We start from the raw sequence: 26,169 nt of genomic DNA on the forward strand, positions 1-26,169 counted from the left end.
AGAATTTTGATGACGTCATGTGAAAACCAAGAAATAGAGGTACGACAAGGGAGGAAAAGGAGAGAGGCCCTGGGAACGAGGTTGGTCCGTAAGGAGAGGTTCGACTGTACACAAACACTGAAACAAATACAACCACAGACACATTCACTCTCTTTTTTTTATTAAAACGGCAATGGATAAATACAAGTAGCCCCAAATAACAATAAATAACGGTTTTTGCATTTAATTAAGAATACATATCTACATATTGTGGTGGTATAAACATTTGTTCTCTTTTCACAAACTCGAGTCCTAGCTTCTCATTCGTACAACCTTTGCTAACTGTTATTAAATATGTTGGCTAAAAATGCTTGGATCTAGACTGCAAAACAGTCGTTTTTTCTCTAAAGTCGTTGGAAAAAGCGCTTATCGAAGGCGCGAAGCGCCAAACGTTGAGGCGCGATCTTTTAGCGTCTCTCCCCAGTCTCACTCATAGTTTTGACATTGGCTCCAGACCTCTCGCTCTCGTTTCAAGACCGAGCGCGTTCGCAAAAGATACGACTGTTTTGCAGTCTAGCTTGGATCTAATTCGATAAAGTTATCCTCGATGAGCATTTCGCGGCAAACTTCTTTTGCATAAGGTTTCCTTTTATATTACATCAGCAGTCAGGAAACTAACCAATTGTGCATGTGCATGACTTGTAGAACGACACGATATCAATTACATGAGAATGATAGGACTTACAATAAGGCATGCAATATTTCTCACGCATCAGGAGCAGGGGTTCGAGCACTTCTCACTCGTTTACGAACATCTTTTGCGATACTCTTTGTTAGCTTAGAGTCCATTCCCACCTCTGATAAAAAAGAAAATACATGTTAAATGATTACTAGACGTTTTATATATGGCTTACTCAAAAAGAGAATAAAGGTGGATTTACACTTACGCGTAATTTTTTACGTGCGTGAAAAAATTAAGAGACAATGTATGAACGACTTGCGTAAACGGGTAAGCAGGACGTTCATACGTTGTCTCTAAATTTTTTCACGCACGTAAACGCACGTAAAAAATAACGCGTCAGTGGAAATCCACCTTAAGGAGAACGAGATATTCATGCCAGCAAGAAGAAGCGTGGTTAGGGAATTGAGACTGACAAAAAAAAGAAATTTCCCGGGATCAAATCATCATGTTCACATGGAGTAATCGTGATGACTTGAGTCCGGGAAATCTCGCAATATTTGTGTGATAGCACCATGTTGCTGTGATGAATCAGTAAGATTACCTGGAGTGGTTTATAAAAACAGGTTATTAGACTGAGTAACAGGATGATTTCAGCATAGAGCGATTTTCACTTGAGTGTCGAAAGTTATTCCCGTTTACTTTCGTTTTGCATTGCTACGCTTTGGGATTGGTTTAAAAAAACTCGCGCCACGTTCTCAACCAATCAGAAGTAAAACCAAAACCAATCGTGACTCGCTCACACACGTTTTCCCGCGCTTCGTACCAGCTACATGTATTTGCTTCCAGTTCAGATTGGTTCACTGGATTGTCTGCGTCCTTGGTGATTGGCCAGAGTGATAACTGTACTTTGGTTTTGGTTTTACGACACTCATGCCTGACAGTACTATTAACGCAATTTTTTCACGGAGAGTTATAATACGCGTATTAAAAACAAATTTCTCACCCGATGCAGAGCTCTTGATTGTCTGAAGCAGTTCTTCTTCTGTAGCTGCACTATTTTCAGCTAAAGTGGCAATAAACTTCTTTTCCTCCTCCTGAAAATGCACATAGAAGACAAATATCTTAACCAGGATGTGCTGCCAGTAAAACGTTAAAATTGCATTCGTGCCAGTTTGTTACCATTTAGTTCGGCAAGCGTAAAGTTAAACCTTCGCCGAGATAATTTATGCCAAGCAAAACGCCAAGAAATAAGTATTGGTGGAAGCAATGAGAGAAGAACAATTCAGGAAGAATAATGTGAATACCACGATTATCGATACACTGTTCAATCATATCCTAATACAGTATGATAAAAATATAAGTCAACGAAAGAGGTTTGAAACGTTTTGGTACGACAACAGCAAACATACAACAATTAAAGACCTATCAAACCTGCAAATCAGCCATAAGCATTTCGTCCATTTCTTTATTAAGCTCTTCCAGCTGATGGGCGAGGTCCAGCTGCATGTCACGCTCAAGCTCCTAATATATATGTCATAAGAAGAAATTACAATGAAAACCGGAGAACCGTGAGCAGATACAGCAAGTAAAGGAATATGTGACACACAACAGTCATGTTTACCTCTAACTCTCTTCTGTGGCGTTGCTCCGCTAAAAGAATATATATTTTAGATCCAGCGGACCTGCAAGGGAAACAGATCTGTCAACATGGGCTCAATTAAAATTGAATTTAAACCGGCTGTGGCGATTAATAGTTTTACTTTGTCGAATAGCAAAATAATAAAATCATCGACTGACAACAACTTTTTAAAAATGTTCGGGTTGTAGCCAGGCATGTTAAAAAAAAATTCGAATTAATAAGTTGACTTTAACAGGACGCCGTTGAACATTTGCATTTTTATCTTGCTGAAGAAGGCAACAGTAGTGGCCGAAACGTCCAAAAACAATATTTTTAGCCAGTGTCAACTTATTTATTCGATTTTTTTAAACAACTTTTTACTTGACTCAGAAGATGATTTCCGCTCAGGTTGTAGGAACGTCAGTCACCAACAGTCCTTTTTAGAACTACTCTCACCCGGACGATCATACTATATAAACTCAGGAGTACTGTATTAGGAGTACTGATACTTCCCTGCTACTTCTGGGTTCAAACTGTTTACTATATAACACACTTTTCTAAGGCAATTCACAATGATTTGTCCGTATCATTCTTGCAGAAGCCTGTATCGTTCTCTTTGGCAGAGATGGGGGACCCAATCTCATTCACGGCACATCAAGCGATTGTCTGCACGCGACACAGCAATCATTAGTAAGCCCACCGATCGAAAAAAAAAAGTTAAGTGAAGCATAGTTACTAACTATGAGTGAGGTGAAAAGAAAACTTACTGCGCTGCTTTACTCTTTTGTTCCTCTTTTTCTTGAAGTAGTTTCACTTCCAAAGCTCTGCGGAATAAAAGTAGAGTTGAGCTATGGCAAGACGCTGCTAAACACTGGACGAGGGTCCGAGTTCGAACGCTATAGCCGGAGAAGGCGAGGGGGAGGGGGGGGGGAGTAATCCGGCGTTGGACTAGCATTCCATCAAGAGGGGGGGGGGGGGGGTAACAGTACTTTAGTTCAGCTTCATGCAACAGAAGCCGGGATAAGCTCCAGTAGCTTGCGCCAGTGGCCTTAGTATGACTTTACTTATTTCACAGCCCAGAGGCACTGTAAAGGTAAAGTAGCTTCCACCCAGGGGGGGTACTCCGGCTTGTTAATGACGGGGATGATCGAAGGATTTTTTTGGGTTTGAAATTTTCGATTCCGGGATGTTTTTGGGTTGGAAAATTTGACAAGTATTTTTTTGGGTGACTTGATTTAGATAGGATATTTTTTGGGTATTAAAAACGAACTAAAGTGCCTTGGCGTATTAATGGTATCATGAATAAACAAAACGAGCGTTCTTTGTGTTATGTTATTGCCCCTCCTGGCAAGGGATTTTTGGGGGGGTTATTTTTGGTCCAGGGATTTTCTTGGGTAATGTCGGAAGACTTAAGGATTTTTTTGGGTCCTGAGTTTTGCCTCCATTCGATCATCCCCGTCATTTACAAGCCGGTGTACTCCCCCTGGGAGCTTCCATAATGACTGTAGAATTCAGTGTCAAACAATTAAGGTCGGAACACACTAGGCGACAAGTCGCTTCGTAAGTACTGCTTCAAATAAGTCGCTGCGACAAGGCGCTTATTCGGTGCTCACGCAACGAATTTTGAAGACTGGGAATGTGAACTAGTTTTCCAATTCAATATGGCACAAAAACATGACGCTCTCTCGTTTGTTAATTTATATTTTGTCGCAGCGACTTGTCGCAGACGTGTACACACGCTGCGACAACGCGGCTTTCGCTCATTTTGTCGCTGCGATCTGTCGCACGAATTCAAACTGGTTTGAATTCGTGCGACACATTGCAGCGACAAAATTCTGTCGCAGCGACATAGATTGAGGCAACATGTTGCAGCAACTTGTCGCCTAGTGTGTCCAGACCTTTATAAACACGAATCAAAATATAATAAGCAAATTAAATTGAACGTTACCTCTCTTTCTTCTGCTGCTTTGCTGCAATTTTTTCTCGTATCTTTTGCATCTGCTTTTCCTTTTCCCTGTAAACAACACAGTGAAAATCATTTAGTGTACAAAAATAAAAACTGGTAATAAATGTTCGGCGCAGAAAATGACTAACGAACAAACCACAAAGCCTTATTGTGAAAGCAAAAACGTATGATTTTTAAACATCTCCAGCTCCTGTAACAATTAAAATTTCTTTCAGTTGTTCCTGGGCAAATATGACGATTTTCAAAATCTTACTTAGAAACTCGCTCAACCAACATGGTCAAGAAAGCTTCAGAACAAACACAGCCTGGGTAGCTAGCGCCGGCGGTTTTTATTGGCGCAAAACGAGGCAAAAACGTAGACTAGAAAAAACACGAATGTTTTGTTAGCCTTACATATCAATCTGCGCATTCAACTTGTCCACTTGTTTCTGATGTTGTTTCATGATTTTATCTGTTTGCGCATCAGCCAGAGTGCCTTCTCTTGTCATGTTCTCCACAAGCTTTTTCTAGCGAATTTAAAGAAGGAATGTTAGAAGGAAGCTTAGCTACTGTGTTGGCAATCCCTCGTAATAATATCGAGTAAGATGTCCATTCGGTAGTGATTAAATTAAAATTAAATTAAATTAGTTTACATGAGTTCGCCGGTGACTATGCAGTCCGATTCGGGAATAGCTACTAGAAGCCTTTTGAATGGACAGACAACTATGCTATAAAATAAAAATTAACGAAGAGATTTTCTTGGTCATCCATTTCTTGGTCTTGGTCATTGGAGGCAAGCGTGGCCGAGTGGTTTAGGGCGCTGGTGTTGTAATCCGGAGGTCACCGGTTCGAGGCCTGCCCTTGCCACTAGCTGGATTTGTTTCTCGGTTGTCCCGAGTTCAAATCCTCGACCACGCTTTGTATATAGCCAACTGGTCTGCCTCCTGCCAGTTGGGATTTTTAACCTTGTTATGTTCATTTATAAATTATTTGTTTCCTCTGTTTCAGTGGCATGCCTGTAAACTAGCTATCTCGTTGAGATATGAAGCTAAGTGCATGACCACTATAAACACATATTTATTTTTATTTTTTATTTTTATTTATTCGACTTTTCAAAGCCCCCGAGAGCGACCAAAATCTAAATGTAACCAAACGTTCAAAGACAAGGAAATAGATTACGTTTGCTATAATACGAGATTTTATATCTTAAGCATTCTATACAATTCAACTTAATCCTATAACTTGAGCCCCAAGAGCGATCAACACTTAGAATATATTTCTCTTCAACAGACACTGTGTGATGAGTAAAATTTCGTCAAGTTAAATGGCATGACAAATAAATCAATTCTCCGTGCTAACATTAAAAGAAACACTTGGCAATCAATAATGAAAAGTGATACGTTGAACTCGACCCTTAGAGTTAAAGAACATGTAGAGAATATTATTTTTTTGTGGATATAATCAAAATCAACAGGAGGGTAGTATTCCACCCTGACGAGACGCAGTAAATTTTTTGAAACCCAACTCGTTACAAAAATTACCTCCAGGTCACGAATAGCTTCATCTTGCTTCTTAATGATCTCTTCTCGCCTTGCTACTGCCACCTTAAAAAAGAAAATTATAACAACTGAAATTGAAACGAAACAGTTGGATGGTGACTAGAGGGAAGTTTCAAATTCAAAACCACAAGGTAAGTTGTGTTAATGGTTAGCGGTACACATAACAGGAGAAGCAACAGTCTTACGCATAAGATATTTTTACAGCTAAAGAAAGAAAAGAAAAAAACAGCAGAGCAGAGTAGAGAAGAGAATAGATAAGAAAAGAAGGAAGGGAAAAGGAAAGGAAGAGAAACGAAATAAAGAAAGCAAGCCAGGCTATGAATTACTACAGAAATAGCTAGATAAGTGCTGGAAAAGTCTTTGGTTTGTTTGTGGTCTGAGATAAGAAGACGATAAACGCGATAATATTAATTTAGAATTAGAGCTAAACTCACCTGTAATTTACCCAATATCTTTCCAAGTCTCTCATCTTGTTCTTTTAAAGCTTCGTCTGTCTCAGCCGCTAAACGTCTAAAGTGAAAGAATGAACGAGTTGTACTAAACAAATATCAAGGAAGGTGCCATCATTTTGGTAAAGTGATGTTACAAAAAGTCACGTAGCTTTTGCAAAACATTTAACAAAGCAAAGTTTAATGGTGCAAATGTGGCCCTAGTAAAGAACTATTTTGCAAAATGTCTTCATCATGGAACCTATCATTTCCCAAACCCAATTGCGTCAATTATAAACAAATAGTGTACGTAACATGTGCAAACATCAATCCTAACCAGGCTGCAATACTATTTTATTACTTGGGTGCAAAAGGGTTGTGGTGGGGAGGAGAGCAAGGAGAGAATTAGTAAGAGATAGAAGAAAGGAGGGAGAGGGGAAGGATTAGGAAGGAAGAGAAAAGACAGGAAAGGGGGGAGGAAAGAAGTGAGCTGGTTTACGACACTCAATTGAAAATCGCTCTAACTCGTAAGAGTTATTCACCTTCTCAAGTCTTCTAAAGCTGCTTGATGTTCAGTCTCAATTTTCTTCACTTCAGCTTGATATTCAATGTTCTATTTTGAAAAGAACAAACTTAGATCAGTATCTTTGCCAATAACAAAATGGTATCTATCGAAATTCATCCGACAAATTAGGGTACAAATTACAAGGTACTGTACTATAGGACCCTCACCTGTACCCTTGTTAGAGTCTTCATGGCCTCAGGGTCATTCTGCGGTTGATCTTGTCGCTCCTTCTCCATTTGTTGCCTCAGTTCAGCAAGTCTAGCCCGCCGGGTTGCTAGGCGTTGCTCCAACCTGCGGTGAAGAAACTGGTATATTAGTTTGCGAAGAGATGCTTGCACTGCTTTTTACAAATAAATCAGTACAAACAGGGATGTGATTGTGCAGTCTCCTTTGGAACCCGTTATTTTGATCGTCACACAACGCTCCTCTCCAACAAGAGAAGCGTTACGTGACAATTTGGATTCAGATAACAACCGTGAAGAGGTTGAATAAGCGCCGCGGCGCTTATTAAATTTTTCGCGCCTCAAGTGCGGCGCTTATTCGAGGGAGGCGCTTATTTAAAATTTGGAATCTAATCTTTTACAGTAATTGAAAATAGTGTCTTTTGATTGTCAGTATTCGTGTCTTGCTGAAGAGAGAAGTAGCGCTAGCTGTCCTGGCAAAGTTCGCGGCCTTCACAACATTTACAGAACTACGTATTATAAGAATGTTGGATAGAAGAAGTAATGGGCGAGCGGTAAAACAATAACTTTGAACTACAAAACATCGCATTTGATGAAAAGATATGTCCCAAGTTTGTGTGAAAGTTGCTTTGTAGTGCTGTTTTAAGTTAAACGGAATTCCTCGATTAAGCGCCGCAACGGGACTGCGGCGCTTATTCGGGGGCGGCGCTTATTATATTTTTTGTCCCAAATGCGGCGCTTATTCGGGGGCGGCGCGTATTCGAGTAAATACGGTAGTCATGTGCGGCTGAATAAAGGGACTGTGTCACGGCTGAGTTAAGTTTATTTTATTAAGTTTTGCCAAATACTTGCTATCAAACTTAATGTTAACAAAGAAATTACTTCTATGGATCTAAATAACAAAACCATAGCTTTATTACATCCAAATGTGTCTCCCGGGGCGTTATAATTTAAAGTTACAATCAAACAAGGTTAACTTTGAAAACTGCTCAGCCCAACAATATTTCAAAACCCTATATCGCAATCCATTTCAATTTTCGTCGCTTTTGACCATCCATACCCCCATTTCCATTTGGTACTTTATTGGAATGTTCCTTCACTGCTTTAAGAGGTTATTTTTATATTTTAACGGATTTGATGGTCATTTCCCATGTCTAAATTTAGCTAAAATCCGTGACACAGTCGCTTTAAAACAGTCGTTGGCAATGTTGTATTGTGAAACTGCCAATGGCTGTTGTAGGAATTTAAGAATTACTTGCTGCAATTTTTTTCTATCACCAGGCATTATACTCCTAGCTTTACAAACCTTTTCTGTTGTCTCAGTCTGGTCATTTGCAAATGATCATTTAGCGCTATCATGTTCTGCTCGTGCTCAAGCATCACCTGTTTGCGTAAGCTGAAGAAACAAAACGACATATCCACAATTAAGTTACAGTGACTATAAACCTACTTGACTCCACTGCTGCTCTGCAAAGAACACGTGAAAGAAAACAACCCCAAGTAAAATGTTAAAAAAACATGGCGACGTGATACAGCGGGATTTGCCTGAACTCCTAAAATAAAGATAAATGGCACACAAGCAGCTGTGTCAATTTTTCTGCTCTAATAAATGTAAAGGCAGCTTTCCGAGCTTTTAAATCTTTAAACTGCTATTCCGTTCTGTATTAGTTCTTCTTGTAAACTGTTCTGTAGCTCATTAGGAAATGCACGCCAAACTGACGTTTTTGACTTCCATTTCTAAAATGAAAAAGTTTTGTTATTTTCTCATTTAGGTTTACCTAACTACGCCCTTTCCTCAGTTACAATGAATCATCTACCAACAAGCTCTTTATATAATTATTTCTCTATTTAAACGTACTCTTCAGCAAGTCCAGCCTGAGTGTTAAGCACTTGTTTAAGGGCCTTCTCTTGCTCCGCGGCCAGCTGGCTCTGTTCAGCTTGCTGTCGTTCCAGGTCTCTCTCCCATCTCTTCTTTCTTTCTGCCAGTTTCTCTTGAATCATAGCTTGCTGCCTCTCACGCTCTCTGTCCTTCCTCTCTGAAGACGCAATGAAAAGTTACCTTCTTTCAGATGGGGAAGTTCTTTAAATTTTCACGCACAGAGAAGTGTCACACACTGACTTCTTTCATCTTCGTGTGTGACACTTGTCCATGCGTGACACTTTTTTGCATGGCCTGAGAACCCAACGAACAACTGCAGATGATTAACAATGACAAGTGAAATTGATTTTTGCAGTTGTAAAGAGACTCAGCTTTGCAGGTTGCAAAGGAGGCCCAGACAAAGCCATAGGCTTCACCGTGGTTCATGTCCCCAGAGACTGCTTTAGTTGCTTTACAAACGGAAAAAATTACAGGTCTATTGTTTTAATTGAAAGCAGCATCAGATACACATTATAAGAGTCAAAATGATTACAAGAAGACAAACCATTAGCTTCCTTGAGGTCTTCCAAATGCTTGTTCATTAGTTTCTCAGCTTCTTTTGACGACAAATGTGCCTCCTTTCTAATCTGTTCAAACAAGGCTTCCTCTCTTTCTTGCAAACTCCGCTGCCTCTTTTCTTCCAATTTCTAAATTTTTAAACGACAAATATAAAGCCGTCCAGTTAGATTAACAGACAATAAACAAGACACATTCCCAGACAATTCCTAGAGAAAGCTTTCAGCTTTCGCCAGAGTCGATGCTTACCAGCGACAGCGCATCCTTTTACCACGACTCTATTTTGGTTGGAAAACATGCCAAATTTGCCAAACCTTTCGTTGAAACTTGTGCTTATAGAGCAATTTTCTAATGACTGCCGTATCGAGCCGTAACACTAGAACCAGGTGACCATTCTTGGCCAATCGTACAAATAACTCGAAATAACGCTTGTAACTAACGAATCCTAACTCTGTGCCAAGCGAGGAATACGCGCAAAAACGGTGACTTTGTTGTCAGTGGTATGGGCACATTCATTGCACCGGTATTTAGAACCAATTAGTGACTGCTTATTTGGTACACTCAGCACGTTTCATTTAAAATCCGCGAATCTGATTGGTTCTCTCACCGTTTTCTATTCGCGCGTGTTGCCGATACGTAAAATTGTACCTTTTGGATTGCTATCATTAAGAGTGTCTACCCAAACAGTTAGACTACTTGCGCTCGTTTTTTATGAGCGAATATTATCTACTCGGCTCTGCCTCTTTGACTTATCGCTCATAGTCGTGGAACCTCGGTCTCGTAGTATAATTGTTAAACAAAACTTGCATTTTTATTTTTTGCTGTATCTTTTCGTGGTCTTGGACAATAAAGCATGTCTTGGAACAAACACTTGCCTGTCTGAGGTTATTAAGTTCTTCTGCTTCAAGCTCATCAGACCTGTCTTCTTCATCTTCTCTCGCAACTTGCTGCTGCACTCTCAGTTTGTGGTTTGACTCCAGGAAGTCTTCGGCTGTCAATTCACCTTCACTAATCATCTGGCCGGCCTATAATAACGTTTATGAGAAAGAAACGTTCCAAAAGCGTTCTGTAAGAAACAGCTTGTACCTTCAGTGAGTTCATTAGCTTGTTCCGAAGTCCTGAGCGACTCTCATTTGCGTTCAAACTGTTCAAACAATCATGTGGCTTTTCTTTTTGTCTAAATCATGACGTTCAATGCATAAACTGCCTATTTGCCTATTATACCTGTTTCCGTCCTAAACAATTATAGGTAGCCCTGGCCAACAAATTTACAGAAAAGAGGATTTACGTTTAAATGATCGAAGCAAGTTTGAAACCTGGGTATTTGGCGGTTACGTCAAAATGGAAGCAATACCACAGGACACCTGCCAGGTTCTGGGGAGTGACTAAGGAGACCTGTAGTGCTGAGAAAAATGCCCCAAAGCAGTATTTTTTTGCTGCCTTGGAGGCCTGAAGTCTAAATTCCTTTAGAACCCTCATCTTTAGAGAATATAGATTTCGCTATCAGGAAAACGTGAAACAACAAACATGGAGGTAATTCAAGATCTACAGTTCCGCTCAAGAGTAAGTTATCGCCCATCGTCTTCTCGCGAGACTCTAGATACGAGAATCTCAGCAGACTCTCGTCTCTCGAAACGAGAGTCTCGTCTAGCGAAAGGGTGGTAACTTACTTTTGAGCGGTACTGAAAGCGGACACTTCCAGCTTACTACCTTTCTTTCAAAGTCCTCTTTTTCTGCTGCTTGTTCCATTTCTAGTTTTCTCATTCTTTGTTCCCGCTTTCTTTTAAGCTTCTCGTTCAAATCGTTTTGACTCTTAAGGATAGCTGTGTAAGGAATATAATTGTTACTGTAACGTTTGTATGTAACCGTCAGGTACAATATGTTTGAGACTTCACCGTGTACAACGCATTTCTCGAAATACTGGAAGTAACGCTAAATTTAACATTTAAATTTGTAGTATACAATGTAACTGCCTTGCAAGGGTTAAAAAAAACAAAATCGTTAACTATAGTGTTGAAAGGTCAGGTAAATAACCCTTCAAAATTACTGCTAATACAATCTATCTAAAAGGTAACAGATCGTATTCAGGGTTCAAACCTTGTTGATGTTTCTCTTCCAAGACTCTAAGATCTTGCTCGTATTCATCCATGATCCTTTGGATTAAACAAGACAAAAAACAATTTTTAAATAATCAACATTATACATACTTTCTGGACAGGTAATTCTGTTAATTTGGTTCTCCTCGAGAATTGTACAGGTATAGAATCAACTGTAAAAAAAAAAAAACAACAAGAGACTACCTGCAGGCAAAATGTTTTGTTGTTGTTGCTGTTATTTGTTTCCTTGCCAAACCCAGCCAAGAACAAACAACAGGTTAATACAGATTGTATCCCGTTTACATAATTTTTTTCTATGCAAGCTATTAATGCTCTAAAATCTAGTAACCTCTCTTTTTGGTCTTCCAGAAGCTTTCCTCGTTTTAAAAGAACATCCAAATTTTTCTGTGGCTGCTTCAACCTTTCATCAAATTCTTCTTTTTCCTAAAAAGAAATCATGACGATCCTTGACAATTAAAACTGGTAAAACATACATTGCTACTACAATTTTTATTTTGTATTTTTATTTCGTAGCGCACCTGAAAACTAGCTGTTTAGCTAAGTGTTGCTGACCACATTAAATAAAGATTGTATTGTATTGTATTGTAACACACACATTAATAAGTTGTTTAATTTAATTCAGTTCTTTTTAACGTGAGTCATCAGTAATCTTTTGTAAAAACGTAATGTTCACCTGTAGCTAAAACGATGAAAACAAGCATTCTTGCACACTGTCATTACCTGCAATAATAGTCATATTACCGGTAAATATTACCGGTAATATGACTAGGATTTAATTACTATTCACTAACCTGTTGATTATCAGCAGCTCTCTGTTGAGCAAGTGCCTGTCTTCGTGCAAGTCTTTCATGCAAAACCTAAACAATCAGTAAACTCAATCAGTAAAGTACAGTGTTATCCTGCTAACAAGCCAACATCAAACAAACCAAACCATGACACTAGGGTGGCAAATTGGAGTTTGAGATCCCATCTCATGCACAGGTTTTATACACATTTGCAAACCTTTTATTTGTTAATTAAAATAATTCATAAAATGAAACTGACATCTCAAACTCTTTTAACAATATCAAATTAATACATAGGACATGAGATTATACCGTAAAAGTCCAACAATAAGCTCCCCTCCCAGAAAACATTTATACACCAAAACAATTTTATACACCAAATGGAAATCAAAGGATTTTTGAAACACAAATTTCCATCCGAAAATAAGCCCCCAACCCCACCATATATAAGCCCTAAAGGGGTTGAGCAAATACAAGCCCACAGCTTATTTTCTGAGAATTTACAGTATTTTCTTCAGCTACATTGTTCCCAGCTGTTCACTAAATTCCTTACTAAATTAACAGCATTAAGCATGTTGTAGCTTACCATATTTTGCCGACTGGCTTCCTCAGCCAGCCGTCTGTCCACAGCAGCCATGTTCATCATAAGTTTGGCAACAATCTGCTCTGCCTGTGGTAAAGAACAGGATTGAACTTTTATCTCTTTCACTTACATGTATCCTTTACAATAATCCCATAAATAAATATCCAGTATTCATGATCAGGTTATCACGAACAATCTGAACACTTAAAAATGAGAATCAGATTTCTACTTTGAATACTAAGAATATGGACTCAGAGTATACAATCTTGACTCTTCATATTTTGGGTGAAATGGAAATGAATATTTTTACTCTTTTGTCATTATAAATTAATACAATTATTTATATCATGGCAAACCCACCTCTTCTTCTGACAGTTCTGTATCCTGCAGGAGATCTGTTCTTAATTTGTCCTGAAGTTCCATTCTCTCTGAATTCTTTTGATGAGGCACATAAAAGTTAACGATTAACATAAAACTACTATTATTATTATTATTATTATTATTATTATTATTATTATTATTATTATTATTATTATTTACAAGGCTAAAAAGTTATAAAATTTAAAAAGAAACTGAACGTTTTGGACTTGTTGTCACCCTGATGATGACAACAAGTCGAAAACGTCCGGTTTCTTTTAAAATTTTATAACTTTTTAGCCTTGTAAAAAATATTTTTTCCTTTTTAGCAAACATTATGATAACATAAAACTACTGTCAGCAAAGAGCGCCAAATGACCATTCCTGCATTAGGCTTTGATGTCTGCGAACAATATTGTCAAGTCAAGACTTGGGTAGACAATTTCACGACAGTCTCAATTTGAAACCCTTGTTTGTAGTCACTGGAGTGATCAATGCGAAAAATGTCTACAGCCAATATTAGAAACTGTCTTTGGTTAAAATAGGTTTTTACATGATGTATTTGGTGATTATAATAAGATGGATAATTTTTGACTGCTTCCCAAGCCACACAAATTCTACTGATTCCTGAGTCTTTTTCTGTCTTGCTCAGAGTTGTCTTTTTTCACCCTTATTTTTGCATGTGGCCTTCCAATTCATTTTAAAAATATTGACCCACATTTTTCCTGGTTTGCCTATCATTTTCAAGAAACCAAATCAAAGATCCATCATTCAATATGAAGCTGTTAGTAATAGTAAACTGGTATCCTTTCAAATTAACAGAAGGAGCTCTGGTTGAAAGTGTCTCCGGTACTGACAAGTATTCCTTTGACAAAATCGCAGCATTCACAATTTACTTGTTAACTAGTTTTCAGGTTTTTTTCTTGGAATTTAAAGTGCATTTATTTTAATAAAAAGTTGACAACCACGTAAATTATAAGCGTTGAATTACACTCACCATTTTCTTGGAGTACTTGGAATGAAGACTCTCTATTGCTTGGTCAAGTTCAACAGGATCCACAATGGTGGTCCTCAGCTCCTTTAGATTTTGAAAAAAAAAAATCAGCAAAAACGTTTAGACATTACCTTACAACATAACGTTGTCATGGATTGAATGAGAAAATTCATTCAGCTCTCATTTTAAACATTTTAAACAGTGGAATCCCGATTTCTCAAGCCTTCAAGGGTAACAAAAATTGGTTTGGGACATCAAGAAGTTTAAGAAATCAGGGGGTAAAATTGCAAATTTGCTTGATGGAAGAAAAACCACTTTGGTAGATTTATCAGGAGGCTCAAGAAATCAAGGGTTTGAGAAAACAGGATTTAATTAGGTGATAAGAATGATGAAAATCACCAACTTGGAGAAAATGACACAATGACTACAAAGACAGAAGTAACATAAAAACTAAAGAAATGTATGGCAGTCAATTAGGATAACCAATAAAAATTTCTACCTTAGGAATTCAAAGGCTGAGCAAGACAATGAAATCACCACTAAAAAAAACGTTCAAAATAATATGCTGCTGTAGCCACTTGAATGTATTGTGAGCTTATGGAACTAGGTATTACTACGGTAACCAATATAGGCACGCCATATGTGTAGAGGGTGCAATGGTTCAGAGGATCTTTTGCATGCATTGCAGGCCTACTATACTTAGCATTATAGGCATGCAATGAGTGTTGAGGGTGCAAGGTGTCCAGCAGTCCCTTTGCATGCATTGCAGGCCTACTATACTTAGCATTATAGGCATGCAATGAGTGCTGAGGGTACAATGTGTCCAGAGGACCCTTTGCATGCATTGCAGGCCTGCTAATACTTAGCATTATAGGCATACAATGAGTGCTGAGGGTGCAATGTGTCCAGAGGACCCTTTGCATGCATTGCAGGCCTACTAATACTTAGCATTATAGGCATGCAATGTGTGTATAGAGCACAATACATGCAGAGGCCTGTGAAGCATTTCATTGCCAGCATATGTTATTAATATTTAATGGTTACAGTACATGTTCACAGTACCTGTTCTTCAGCTTTCATTTCCTCCTTTGCATTGCTGTCTATGTCTTCAATTGCCTGAATTAAAAAAAAAAGTAAAAGAATGAGATAATGAAAACTCATATCACTGTTGTCACTGTATTCAGGCCAAGTGGGGAACACTGGGATAGTACAGTTGGTTAACTGCAGCTTAACTCCCCCTCTGTCTGCAGGTTTCATTCCCACTGGGAGGCACATGTAGGTTGAGTTCGTTGCTGCTTCTTGCCTTGCCCTACTGGTTTTCTCTGAATTCTCCTTCTCACAGTGAACTAACAGGAAGCATCAATATTGGAGAATAAATGCTGAGTACCTCCCTCCACAGCCTGTATGAGATGCTTGGATGAATCCTAGAACCACCCATACCCTAGGCCTGTAAGCACAATTTGTGTCAGGTTTCCAGAAACACACACACATGATGAAATAGGTGGTTAAAAATAATCATTTGCAAAAACTCACCATTGAGTCATATAATGTACAGTGGAGTCAAAAGTTTCTCACCTGCTCGTACTTTGCAAGAGAATCTCTTCGAAACCCTTCACTTATCCTGGATTTGCTCACCAAGAAACTCAGAATCATCTTTAGCAACTGTAAGAATGTCTGCAAATTAATTATAACAAATCAGTGATTTACTTTAAATCTTTCATATTCAATCATACACTGTACATTTTACATAAGTAGAAAAAACATAATCTTTTGCTAATTTAGATTCTCTGTATACGTAGTAAAACAGTCATGTTGAGTAAACTATATGGGTTAGGTTCATTTATAAGCTAGAAAGCTTCAAGAGGAGTTTGCATTTTGGGCCTGCTACATTCCGGCCACCATATGTTAATAGTCTGATGCTATTAATTTTTGTTGACCAATTATGTTGTACAATTGTAAAACTGTATCATGCAATATATTTTAAAGCAGCTGCATGTACATCCATTTATCAGTTCCCTGAAATGACTTTGTAGTCTTAAACAAACTCTTAAAAAGTTAAAACTTGACATGGTACGTGGTATGGTTTATAGTTACAACTACTAACATTACATAAATCACTAACATTAGTACACTATTCTCTAATTTGCTATACTAATTACAAATATCTTTTCTGATAAATACACACCTCATTCTTCTGGAGTCTAAGGTTGGTTTCCATGTTCTCAATGGCTCCAAAATCTTGCTTTTGCAGCTCAACCTCCATCTCTTCCCTAGCAAATGATATATCTACCATAAACTTACAAAGTATCTACAATTACTACAGAGCATTGGTATACCAAAAAAGTGCATCAAAAACTGGTTAGGGAAATATTTCCACAATAACAAATAAACAAAATAAATTTACAGGCTCCCAGTGTTCCAGATAAGAGACGGGTCTCGGGTCAAAAACCCCACAGAGACGGCTACCTGACCCGGCGAATGACAAGGGAAATTTGACTTAAGCATTTTAAAAAATTAAAGCAAAGAAGAAACTTTTCAAAGGAAAAATACTGAAGGAAATAAATATCAAAATGAAGGGGAAAAAATTATAATAACCATAAAGTTCCATTGATAACCCGCACATGTAGAGAAGCCGCACGCCCGATTTGGAAGGTAAAATAATAAAAAAAGAAAAGACTAGACAAAGTTTGAAGTTCGAGACAATTATATTGGTAAACAAACAAGTAGGGTTCAAAAACACGGCTACGGAAGTTAATGTAAAATAAGTTTTTAGATAGTGAAACTTCACTTGCCATATTTCATTTTTAGATAATCTCACCCATGGCAAAAGGGACTATTTCATTCTTTGCAGACTGATCAGGATTTCTTCGTGGTTACCTAGCACTTGATCAATTTCTTCCCCAATCGAATTTCATTTGACCGTAAATTAATTTCTTCCCTGACCGAATTTCACTTCGCCGTACACAAGAATCAAACTAGACTCTGATTACGAACGGGAATTGATCTTGCTCTTAGACTATATCGTGCAAGATTTTACAGAGAATTTAACTGTTAACTCTTCAATCTGTAAATCTCCTGCTGGGAGTCAGTATTAGCTTGTATGTTTCTGTCTAAAAATGCATCTGTAGTCACGCTTGACTAATCATCAAAAAGTTCAATAACATTGCCGTGTCGCGATAATTTTATTTTAAGCGGAAAAATCGTTCGCAGAAAAATTTAAGCTTTGTCGATATTCTTTTTTTGAAGAAGAAGAAGAAGAAGAAGAATGGAAACCTTTTTTTTTTTTTTGCTACGGCCGGCCGCAAAGTCTCCAGACCGATTTGGCGCCACTGTCAAATCGGAAAATATTCACGTGCAAACGTGAGACATGAGCCGCGACGGGCCAAGTTTGCAACTCCGGTATAAAAAGAATAGAACTGAAATGATTAAGGAATGAAGCGAACGAAGCAGCAGTCCTTGTTTAATGTGTGGAATAAACGTTCGAAGGAAAGCGCCGACCAAGGTAAGTTTGTTTTTATAAAGTACAATTGCAATTTCACTTCCAAATTGCCTGCAAGTTTGAGCTGCACCTGTCATGTTCGGGCGATTTTCTTTCCTGTTTCCTGTCAGTTCACCGGCGTATTTTTTAATTTTATGAGTTGTTTCGAAAGATTATACACGCAAAATATCTTTGGGAAATCGAAAGGTATTAAATTATAGAATCACTGTTTTTGGCCGTCATTCATTCCATTTCGCGTATTACCGGTAAAAAAATTTTTCCGATCCTTCGCAACCATAGAGAATTTTAAAAAAATCTCACGAGGCATTTCATCAAGATATCATTTGGTATTAACATGCTTCCAAATTGTACCAGAACTGATCCTTGGGCATCAATTTTTAAAACAATTCAGACCTCCCCCCTCTCATAGAGGGGGCAAAGTTCTCCCCAAACCCCACTCCACTCCTACGCGTCGACTTCCCGTTCAAAAACAGTAACCAAGGTGACCCGGCTGATAAGTTTCATGACCCACTGCTCAAAAAAATTATCTGGAACACTGGCTCCAATATATATCTTATTTAAAATAAATGTTTATTATTTAATATCTACAATTAGGAGGAGGAAACATGATTACCGGTAATTGAGACAATGGAGAACAAAAACCTCACTGGTCGGATTTAAACCACTGTCAGTTATATGATAGTGGGAGGCGTGGTGGCTTTATAGAGTGGAGTGCAGGACTCTGGAGCGAGTGGTCTGGGTTCAATCCCTGGCCAGGGTCATTGTGTTGTGTTCTTGGGCAAGACACTTTACTCTCATAGTGCCTCTCTCCACCCCTCAGGTGAATAAATGGGTACTAGTGAATTCAATGCAGGGGGTAACTCTGTGATGGACTAGCATCTCATCCAGGGGGGAGGGGTAGAAATACTCCTAGCTGCTTCATTCTATTGAAACCATGATAAGCTCTGGCCTGATGGGACATTTAAGGCTCAAACACAGTCTTTACCCTTCCAGTTATATGATAATAAATATTTACATCATTTAGTGTTTCACAAATTATAACTTATTTTGTCGATGAGAACACCTTTCTGGGGCAATTTAACAGGATTGCTACATATATCAATCTAAAGGACGCACATAAGCAATGTTTAAACCTCAGAGATTTATGGTGATGGTAAAATAGTTGAGTACAGAGTCCAACCAGCCTTACCCACTATCTTATGATTATCACCACAGTGTTACCTTCTGAGAAATGATGCTGGCATGAGGGTTATTCATTAACTTAAACTTTAAAATCTGGAACTTCACATGTACATGTATATAGCACTTACCCTGAAGGCTTGCTCAATGCATCAATAACTGATTGTTTATTGTTGTCTTGTTCTCCTGTCCATGCTGACTGACTATGAAGGCTGCCAGTACTTAGATGAGTTGGTTCCATTTCTATGGCAACATCTGCTGTGTGTTTGGTAGGCATAGGCATTGGAGCTATTCTGTTACTGCCCATTTTCTAAAAGATAATAAAAAAATAGAATTATTACCGATATATAGTGACAATCTTGATCTGGTTTTAAAGCCACAAGTACATAAGTCTGTCACCTACTACACGTACACATTTTTTTTGCATTCTAGTACTGGTGCACGTGGCTTAGTTCTCTAGTAAGTTTTTACCGTACACCAATATTTTAAAAGTAATAACTACAGCAACCATACAAAAACAGTAGTCCAGGGACGGCGGAGCCGGGGGCTGGGGGGCTTTAGCCCCCCCACTTTTTCCGAAAAAATAAAGACTAACTAAGAGAAGAGTCTCTCAAGCCCCCCCCCACTTCAAGTCACTAGTCAGTCCCTCCACCTGGAAAAATGCTCCGCCATCCCTGTAAACTACTGTTTTTGTATGGTTGCTGGGATACTTAATACAAAATGTTAAAAACAGATTCATCATCCAAAATATGTTATTTTTTATTATAATCTTACACATTTTCCCGTGCATGTTTTGTGTGAAGTATTGTCAGGGAACTACATGTAACAGGAATAAGAACTAACCTGTTTATTCATACAATACAAATTTTGTAGTATGTTTTTGTTCATAATTTTTAGGTACAATTATTATTGTACTCCACTGAGTAGATTTGGGAGAAGAAAACCATGGATTATATGGACTATAGTTTTACCTTTCCAGATGTCTCTTGTGTATGTACTTCATTTTCTACATCAAGTAGAATTGCTGTAGATTCAGACTTGCTTCTCTTTAGAGAGTATTGCTCCTGAAAACAAAGTATCACAGCATGACTTATACATACATGTCCTAAAAACATACAGTACTTGATATTACATTATTGTAATATCAAGAATCATTCAGCCACAAACACTCAATGTGTGGTTCCAGAAAATGCCCATACTCCCCCAACAAAAGAGATTGGAAATTCATGGGGGTGGGGTTTCTCAGAGACCAAAAACGTTTAGGAAATGTATAAAGCTTAATTCTATTAAAGGTATGTTACGCCTTTAAAAAAATCAAAATATTTTCCCAATCACGACATAGTTTAATAAAAATTGGCCAATTTAGAGAAGGTGCCTGGGAGGTCCAGGTCACCAACTCCAACGCTCCCATAGTGGCTAAAAAATAGAAGGCTTGGAGGCTCAACTTTCTTGTTTCCCTCTAACAGGAACAAGGAATTACATACACCTTCACTCAAGGCCCTCTTTTTCCCAGCAAGGGTCCATCCTTACTCTTCAGGGGTCTCCCTTCTAAGCACCACTGGATCTTCCATAATACCTGGCCACAGTTTGCACAACTAGTCTCATGGTTTTGTGTGCCATTATATACCCTGCAATGAGACGTGGTGTGGCCTAATGGTTGGCACATAATTGGACACCAAGAGCAGTCTGGGTTCAAGCCCTAGCTGGAGTCATTTGTCATTTTTTGGTGTTATTGGGCAAGACACTTTACTCTCATAGTGCGTCTCTCCACCTGCAGGTGTATAAATAGGTTCCGGTGAGCTAATGCTAGGTGGTGGTGGGTGTGTGGGGGGGGGGGGGGGGGGGGGGGGGACCCTGCGATGGACCTGAATTATAATACTGAGTTATATATCTTGCAATAACATATGTCCTGCACAAATGCTTTGCACAAAATTAAATGGAATCAAGAACTTGAGTTCAAAGCAACACTTTTACAATGTCAACAATGTTTCTTTGGAGCAACTTAAAGTTTCTCTCTATTAACTCTGGCTAAACCTAAGCCAGTTGGAACTGTGGATTCCAAACACAAGCATATACAAGCAACCATGTGAATATACGACTTAAGCTTACAATTTGTGGATACGAAAATGAATCATGTCGCATATAAGCTTAAGTGTTTGCTCTACAGCAAAATGCGTAATTAACGATTCACCTGCTGATCTTGTATAAATAAAAACAAATAAATAGAAATTAAAATGACACGGAATGAAAACAAGGTAATTTTTATAGGTTGTACACTAACATGTATTCTTAGCTAAAGTAGCTGAAATCGTGTACCGTACCTCCAATTCTCGTAGAATACAACGGGCTAACAGAAGGCCGAGGATGAATCCAACCACAAGGCACAACAAAAATACCAAAAAAACATAACCACCAAGTGTGTCAAGCTTCGTCACCCTGTCTATCACAGTAACAGAAAGGCACTCTCCGTCCATCTCTGTTTATCTTTTGCTCAAGAAATATGTGTGTAAAGCAAATTAAAATCGTAAAACAATCAGAAACTTCATGACGACGTCCATCGATGAAAAATGGAAAAACAAATTTCTTTTCCGCTCGTGGGCTCAGCTTTCCAAATATGGAGCTCAAGGAACTTCGCAGTTTACATGTCGCTTACGCGGGAACCATGACAACAGCTGTAATCAAAGATTTTTGCTCGATAGTTGTCACGAAATTAATGGATAAAAAAAATATTTCCTCTATAATTACTGCTTTTTTAGCTTTTATTAACAATAGTTTTGTTTAGAAACAGAATTTTGACCTAAAAATTTATCGTACTATACACTCGTACCCAGATCCAAATTTTGCCTTTGTTGATCCGGTGTGAAGGCCAGGTTACACAAACAGGTGAAATATTGATGTTTCCCAAAAAACTTCTGTATGAATTTTATAGTTTAAAATATTTAGGGTTTATTGTTGATCATACAGAGCTGGACTCTCTGCAAATTAAGGTTTAATTTAAAATGCCCACAACGAAGATCAGAACTCAAGTAAAATATCAAAAGATTTCTCATGATCACGATGGCTACATTGACGCGCAGGTTTGTGATTCGATCATTTATTTTGTTTGGATGTATTTTTAAGACTTACATTGTAAGAATCAAGCTTACGAAAAGTTGATTTCACAACAGCTGTAGAAAGAAAACAAACTAAAAAAAAAGAAATAGAATAACTTCAATCGGCAATCATTTATGATTAACATTTCGAAAGAAATTTTGGATTTCCTTCTATCTCCTTTCGATTACTCCATATGCATTATGTTATTAACACCAGACTGAAGAGTAACTTAAACATAAAAGCATGGGATAAACTGCTTAAAGCATGAGCCCCTGGGCCTGTGAGGAACTTTTGTAAGATCTGACAGTGCCTGGAAACAAAGTCCTGGCAAGTCCTCACTGAAGTGTTAACAGTGGTACACAACATGAACTCTGAAAGTTGTCTTATGAGCTTGTTATCATGGCCATGTGATGTCATAAACTGCAAGTCAATTAAGGGACGGGGAGAGGGGGGTGGGGGGTTTCCCCCCTCTTTTTATTTTGATTGAATTATATATATTATGTCTGTACTGTAAGATATGAATCAAGTTTTTCCTGCTTGATTTATTACCCTACTGCGAAGTGCTGTCGGGCAAAATTTGATAGGGAAAAACAAGTATCCATATCTTATAGATCAGTCTAAGACAACCAGGTTAATAAGGTGCTTATTACACCTCTCACTTTGCAGAAACAAAAAATGCACACAGGAATCTGGCTGTACTGTTGAATATATATGACTACTGACCAATCACAGCACACGTCACACTATCAAAGAGACAAACATTATCATCCCCAGAGCCCACAATCTATTTGGATTGTGCCAAGGATTGAGACCTCTGGTGGGTCCTAATTTTTTAGCATGTGCAGAGAACTTTTTTCTGCCTTTTTAGCCAATCAGACTTGTCAGATTTAACAATTAGTTTGTAAATCGTGGACTCCTGGAGTTGGTGCCAGCCGGTGGTCTTGATCCTTGGCACAGTCCAAATGGTTTGAGGGCTCTGAGGACGAGAATGAGAAACAAAGTAATAAAGTGGCAAAAATACTTGTCTCAAGTTTCATCTGCTTTAGTTTAAAAGAATATGCTCAGTTTATCTGATTTTCTTCTCTCTCCGGGTAGTTGAAAACAGTAAAACAGTCCTTCAATTCTGATCAAGTCTTTATGCTAATTCGTGTCACCTATAACTGTGTTCTTGTTCTTTCAGTTTATAAAGCCACCTCCAAAGGTTCCTTGGAAGGCGATATTTTTGGCATTTTTCTTGTTCACTGTAGGAACTCTTTTACTCATCTTTGGATCGTTACTCTTTACTGGCTATTTTGATGTCAAGGTAAGAAAGTCCAGCAAGTGGTTTAATTCTGGATGAAATTGTGTGTTTTTTTGTTTCTGGAAGGGTCAGCAAAGCAATTATTTCACAATGATCAAACAGCTGCAGCACTCAGATTGAAATTCAGATTAGTGACTCACGTTCTACCTCTAATCCCCGGGAGTCTCCTCAAACCTCCCCCCCCCCCCCAGCCTGGTGTAGGATGAAGCAAGGGGGAATTAAGCAACTCTGGAGTAAAGTAGGTGGAAAGTGTATGAAAGGCAGGAGAAGAAAAAGGTGTGAAGTAGGATTCCAAAGTTGCTAGGTAGTAGAAAGAGCATTAAAAAGTGGAAGTCACTAATGCCAGGGAGGGTGGTAAGAGGTATGCAAATGTATGGGATGTACAAAGTTCAGATCCCCAGCTCCCTTTGTGATGGAAATTTAGCCATAAATCCCATAGAAATTTATCATAATTTCTAATTAAGGTGGCTTACAACAGTTATTAAGGGGCTCAAGGGGGTCTGTAAGACTGATTTTGAGCTATTTTTAAAATAGGCAAAATATCACATTTTCCAATTTTGAAAAATCTATATTACAGATATTTATTTTATTTTGCATAAATGTTTAATCAGAGCCAATTTCTAAATTCTGAATTTTTGAGTTGGGGTCATACAGGCAGATTTTGAGAAAATCGCATTTGAAACTACTAGTGTCCAGTCCCCTCTTAACCACTCGGTCATTCATTTTGGCTGTTTATTGATTGTTTATTAGCATGTTTATTGTTCGGATGTCAATTTTGATGGTTGTACGCTGTAACAATCAGTAATAAGGGAAAGATAAAATATTTCTAACAATTTTACGAAAGAGTTAAAAGTTGGGCTCATTTATCCCCTCAAAACTGTGGTAAGCCACCTTAAAAACACATTGTTTTGTAATCTCCTATGTTTAATCAAAAATATGATTTTTTAAAAAGTTCAAGTTATTACAATACCACTACTTTTTTCAACTAAATTTAACATTTTCCGTTTTGTTTTCTTTCTACAGTATGCCGATCGGACTTATCCATTGTTGATTCTGGGGTCCCTTATGTTCATCCCAGGTTTCTATCATGTCAGAATAGCATATTATGCTTGGAAAGGTTACAGAGGATATTCTTTTGAAGACATTCCTGACTTTGATTGACGGCTAATCAATAGGCTTCTGTACTGCAAGAGCAAGCTTGGCTCAGAAGAGAGATTAGCCCTTCCTGTGGCATTAGCAACAATGCAAGAAAACAGACACATGCATATTATTTGGATAAAGACAATTAGTCAAGATGCCTGCTGCTGTCACCACCAGAAATTCTGGAGAGAAAAAAATTCTTCAGGATTTCAGACCAGCTAGACTTACGACTATTATAATAATAAGATTTCATTTTCAAGGCTCTAATTCTAGTATTTTCATTGCCAAATGGCAATAGGTAATTTATAAACAAAGTAACAATTCTGTGGTTTCTTTCAGCCAATAGTTGGAGAGGTGCAAAGCCCCAAGTCAACTATCAAAGCTTGTAAAAACCAAGAGCAAGCAATTTGATTGTTACACAAATAAACATACCAGTGATCGACAGAAAGCCATCTCAGTGAACACGATTGTTTTATATTGAACATCCCAACATAATAACTGTAGCTACTGTTGGTGAGGCAATGTTGGTTGAGGTTGCATGAAGTAGTACACTGTAAGGATCAGTGGGTGGATAAGGACTTTTCTTGGGAGGGGGGTGCACCAATAAACGACATATTTTATACCAGTTTTATAAGAGAGCTGCAGGTTATCTCAGAGGAAGGGGGACTGCACTCCCCCTGCACCCTCCCCCTAGATCTGTCCCTGAAAATTATCAAAGCTTAGGTGTGCATTATCATGGAAAGGGAATGTGGTAAAAAGAAATTAATCAAAGGCTCTTCGAGCAACCTCATGGTAATTTGGTAATTCGATGAAGTACCAACCTTCGCAATTGTTTCTAAATGAGGTGGGGGGGGGGGGGCTGGTGGGATTTGAGGGGGGCCATCCAAAAAAATTTGGCTTCAAAGGGGTCCAGCCAAAAAAATATGGTCTGTAAGGGGGGGGGGGGGTCACTAAAAATAATTATACTTTTAAGTGTTGTAAAGAGGCTTCTGTGAGAGTAAAAAAAGTCTTGCCAGAATGCCCAAAATGGCATTCCTGAGGTTCTGAAAATTCAAATTTTCACGGGGGAGCATGCCCCCGACCCCCTTCTTTGTTATGTACCAAACGCCATTAAATCAACCCAACAGCTTATTGGTTACAAATACAGTCAACACATACTAACAGACGGCATCCGCAATAAACAGTTGAGGCAATGCCAGCTATTTGGGGATGTGGTTTTTGTACACTGATGCATTCTTTAGTCACAAGGCTCGATATATTTTAATTTTACTTCATTATTCTTTTTTCCTTTTTTTTTGGGGGGGGGGCCATCGAAAAAAAATTAAATTTCGAGGAGGGGGCGGGTAAAAATTTTCGATGAAGAAGGAGGGGCCATTATATATAAAAGTGACTATCTATCAAATCCCACCAGCTCCCCCCCCCTACCCCATAAAAAATGAACGATCCCTAAGTGTCCAATAAAGTAGTGCAATCTCATTTCATTTGCGTTCGAATGTTTTATTTTTCAGTTATGTCACAATCTCACTTCATTTGCATTTGAATGTTTTCTTACGCGAATCAGAGGATAAGTGTAATTGATCCTCTTTCGATTTGTTTTGTGAAAATTCAACCTTGTTCCCTGAAAGAGAGAGACCCTGGGAACGAGGTTGTAGGAACGAGGTTGTGCTGAATGGCGTTTTAAAGAACCTTTCTGTCAGCACGTTCACTGTTAAATGCATGAATTATTTGCG

The 26,169-nt window shown here is 38.3% G+C and overlaps 2 protein-coding genes across 3 annotated transcripts; one reads left to right on the forward strand and one right to left on the reverse strand.

Moving 5' to 3' along the window:
* Positions 1-149: 149 nt before the first annotated feature.
* Positions 150-21,479, reverse strand: LOC144643669 (uncharacterized). Of its 2 annotated transcripts, none has more exons than XM_078502988.1 (28): positions 21,228-21,479; positions 19,878-19,970; positions 19,038-19,216; positions 16,414-16,498; positions 15,804-15,902; positions 15,291-15,344; positions 14,232-14,312; positions 13,238-13,312; positions 12,881-12,964; positions 12,301-12,366; positions 11,838-11,932; positions 11,490-11,545; positions 11,103-11,215; positions 10,268-10,417; positions 9,382-9,523; positions 8,817-8,994; positions 8,265-8,354; positions 6,944-7,067; positions 6,754-6,824; positions 6,218-6,293; positions 5,766-5,828; positions 4,639-4,751; positions 4,228-4,293; positions 3,047-3,103; positions 2,283-2,343; positions 2,093-2,182; positions 1,665-1,755; positions 150-836 (listed from the first exon to the last, which is right to left on the reverse strand). In XM_078502988.1, the coding sequence occupies exons 1-28, from the start codon at positions 21,378-21,380 to the stop codon at positions 745-747; spliced, it is 2,697 nt and encodes an 898-aa protein (XP_078359114.1). In that variant the 5' UTR covers positions 21,381-21,479; the 3' UTR covers positions 150-744. The 2 variants fall into 2 exon arrangements, with proteins under 2 accessions (XP_078359114.1, XP_078359115.1); XM_078502989.1 differs by lacking the exon at positions 21,228-21,479 and adding an exon at positions 20,393-20,506.
* A 272-nt stretch (positions 21,480-21,751) lies between these two features.
* Positions 21,752-24,887, forward strand: LOC144641877 (transmembrane protein 230-like). Its single transcript, XM_078500887.1, has 3 exons — positions 21,752-21,983; positions 23,180-23,302; positions 24,323-24,887. Exons 1-3 carry the CDS (start codon positions 21,906-21,908, stop codon positions 24,458-24,460), a joined length of 339 nt encoding a protein of 112 aa, XP_078357013.1. The 5' UTR covers positions 21,752-21,905; the 3' UTR covers positions 24,461-24,887.
* Positions 24,888-26,169: the final 1,282 nt, after the last annotated feature.

This window comes from Oculina patagonica, chromosome 2, assembly GCF_052425735.1.
Source record: "Oculina patagonica isolate OP01 chromosome 2, crgOcupat, whole genome shotgun sequence".
NCBI classification, from domain to species: Eukaryota; Metazoa; Cnidaria; class Anthozoa; order Scleractinia; family Oculinidae; genus Oculina; species Oculina patagonica.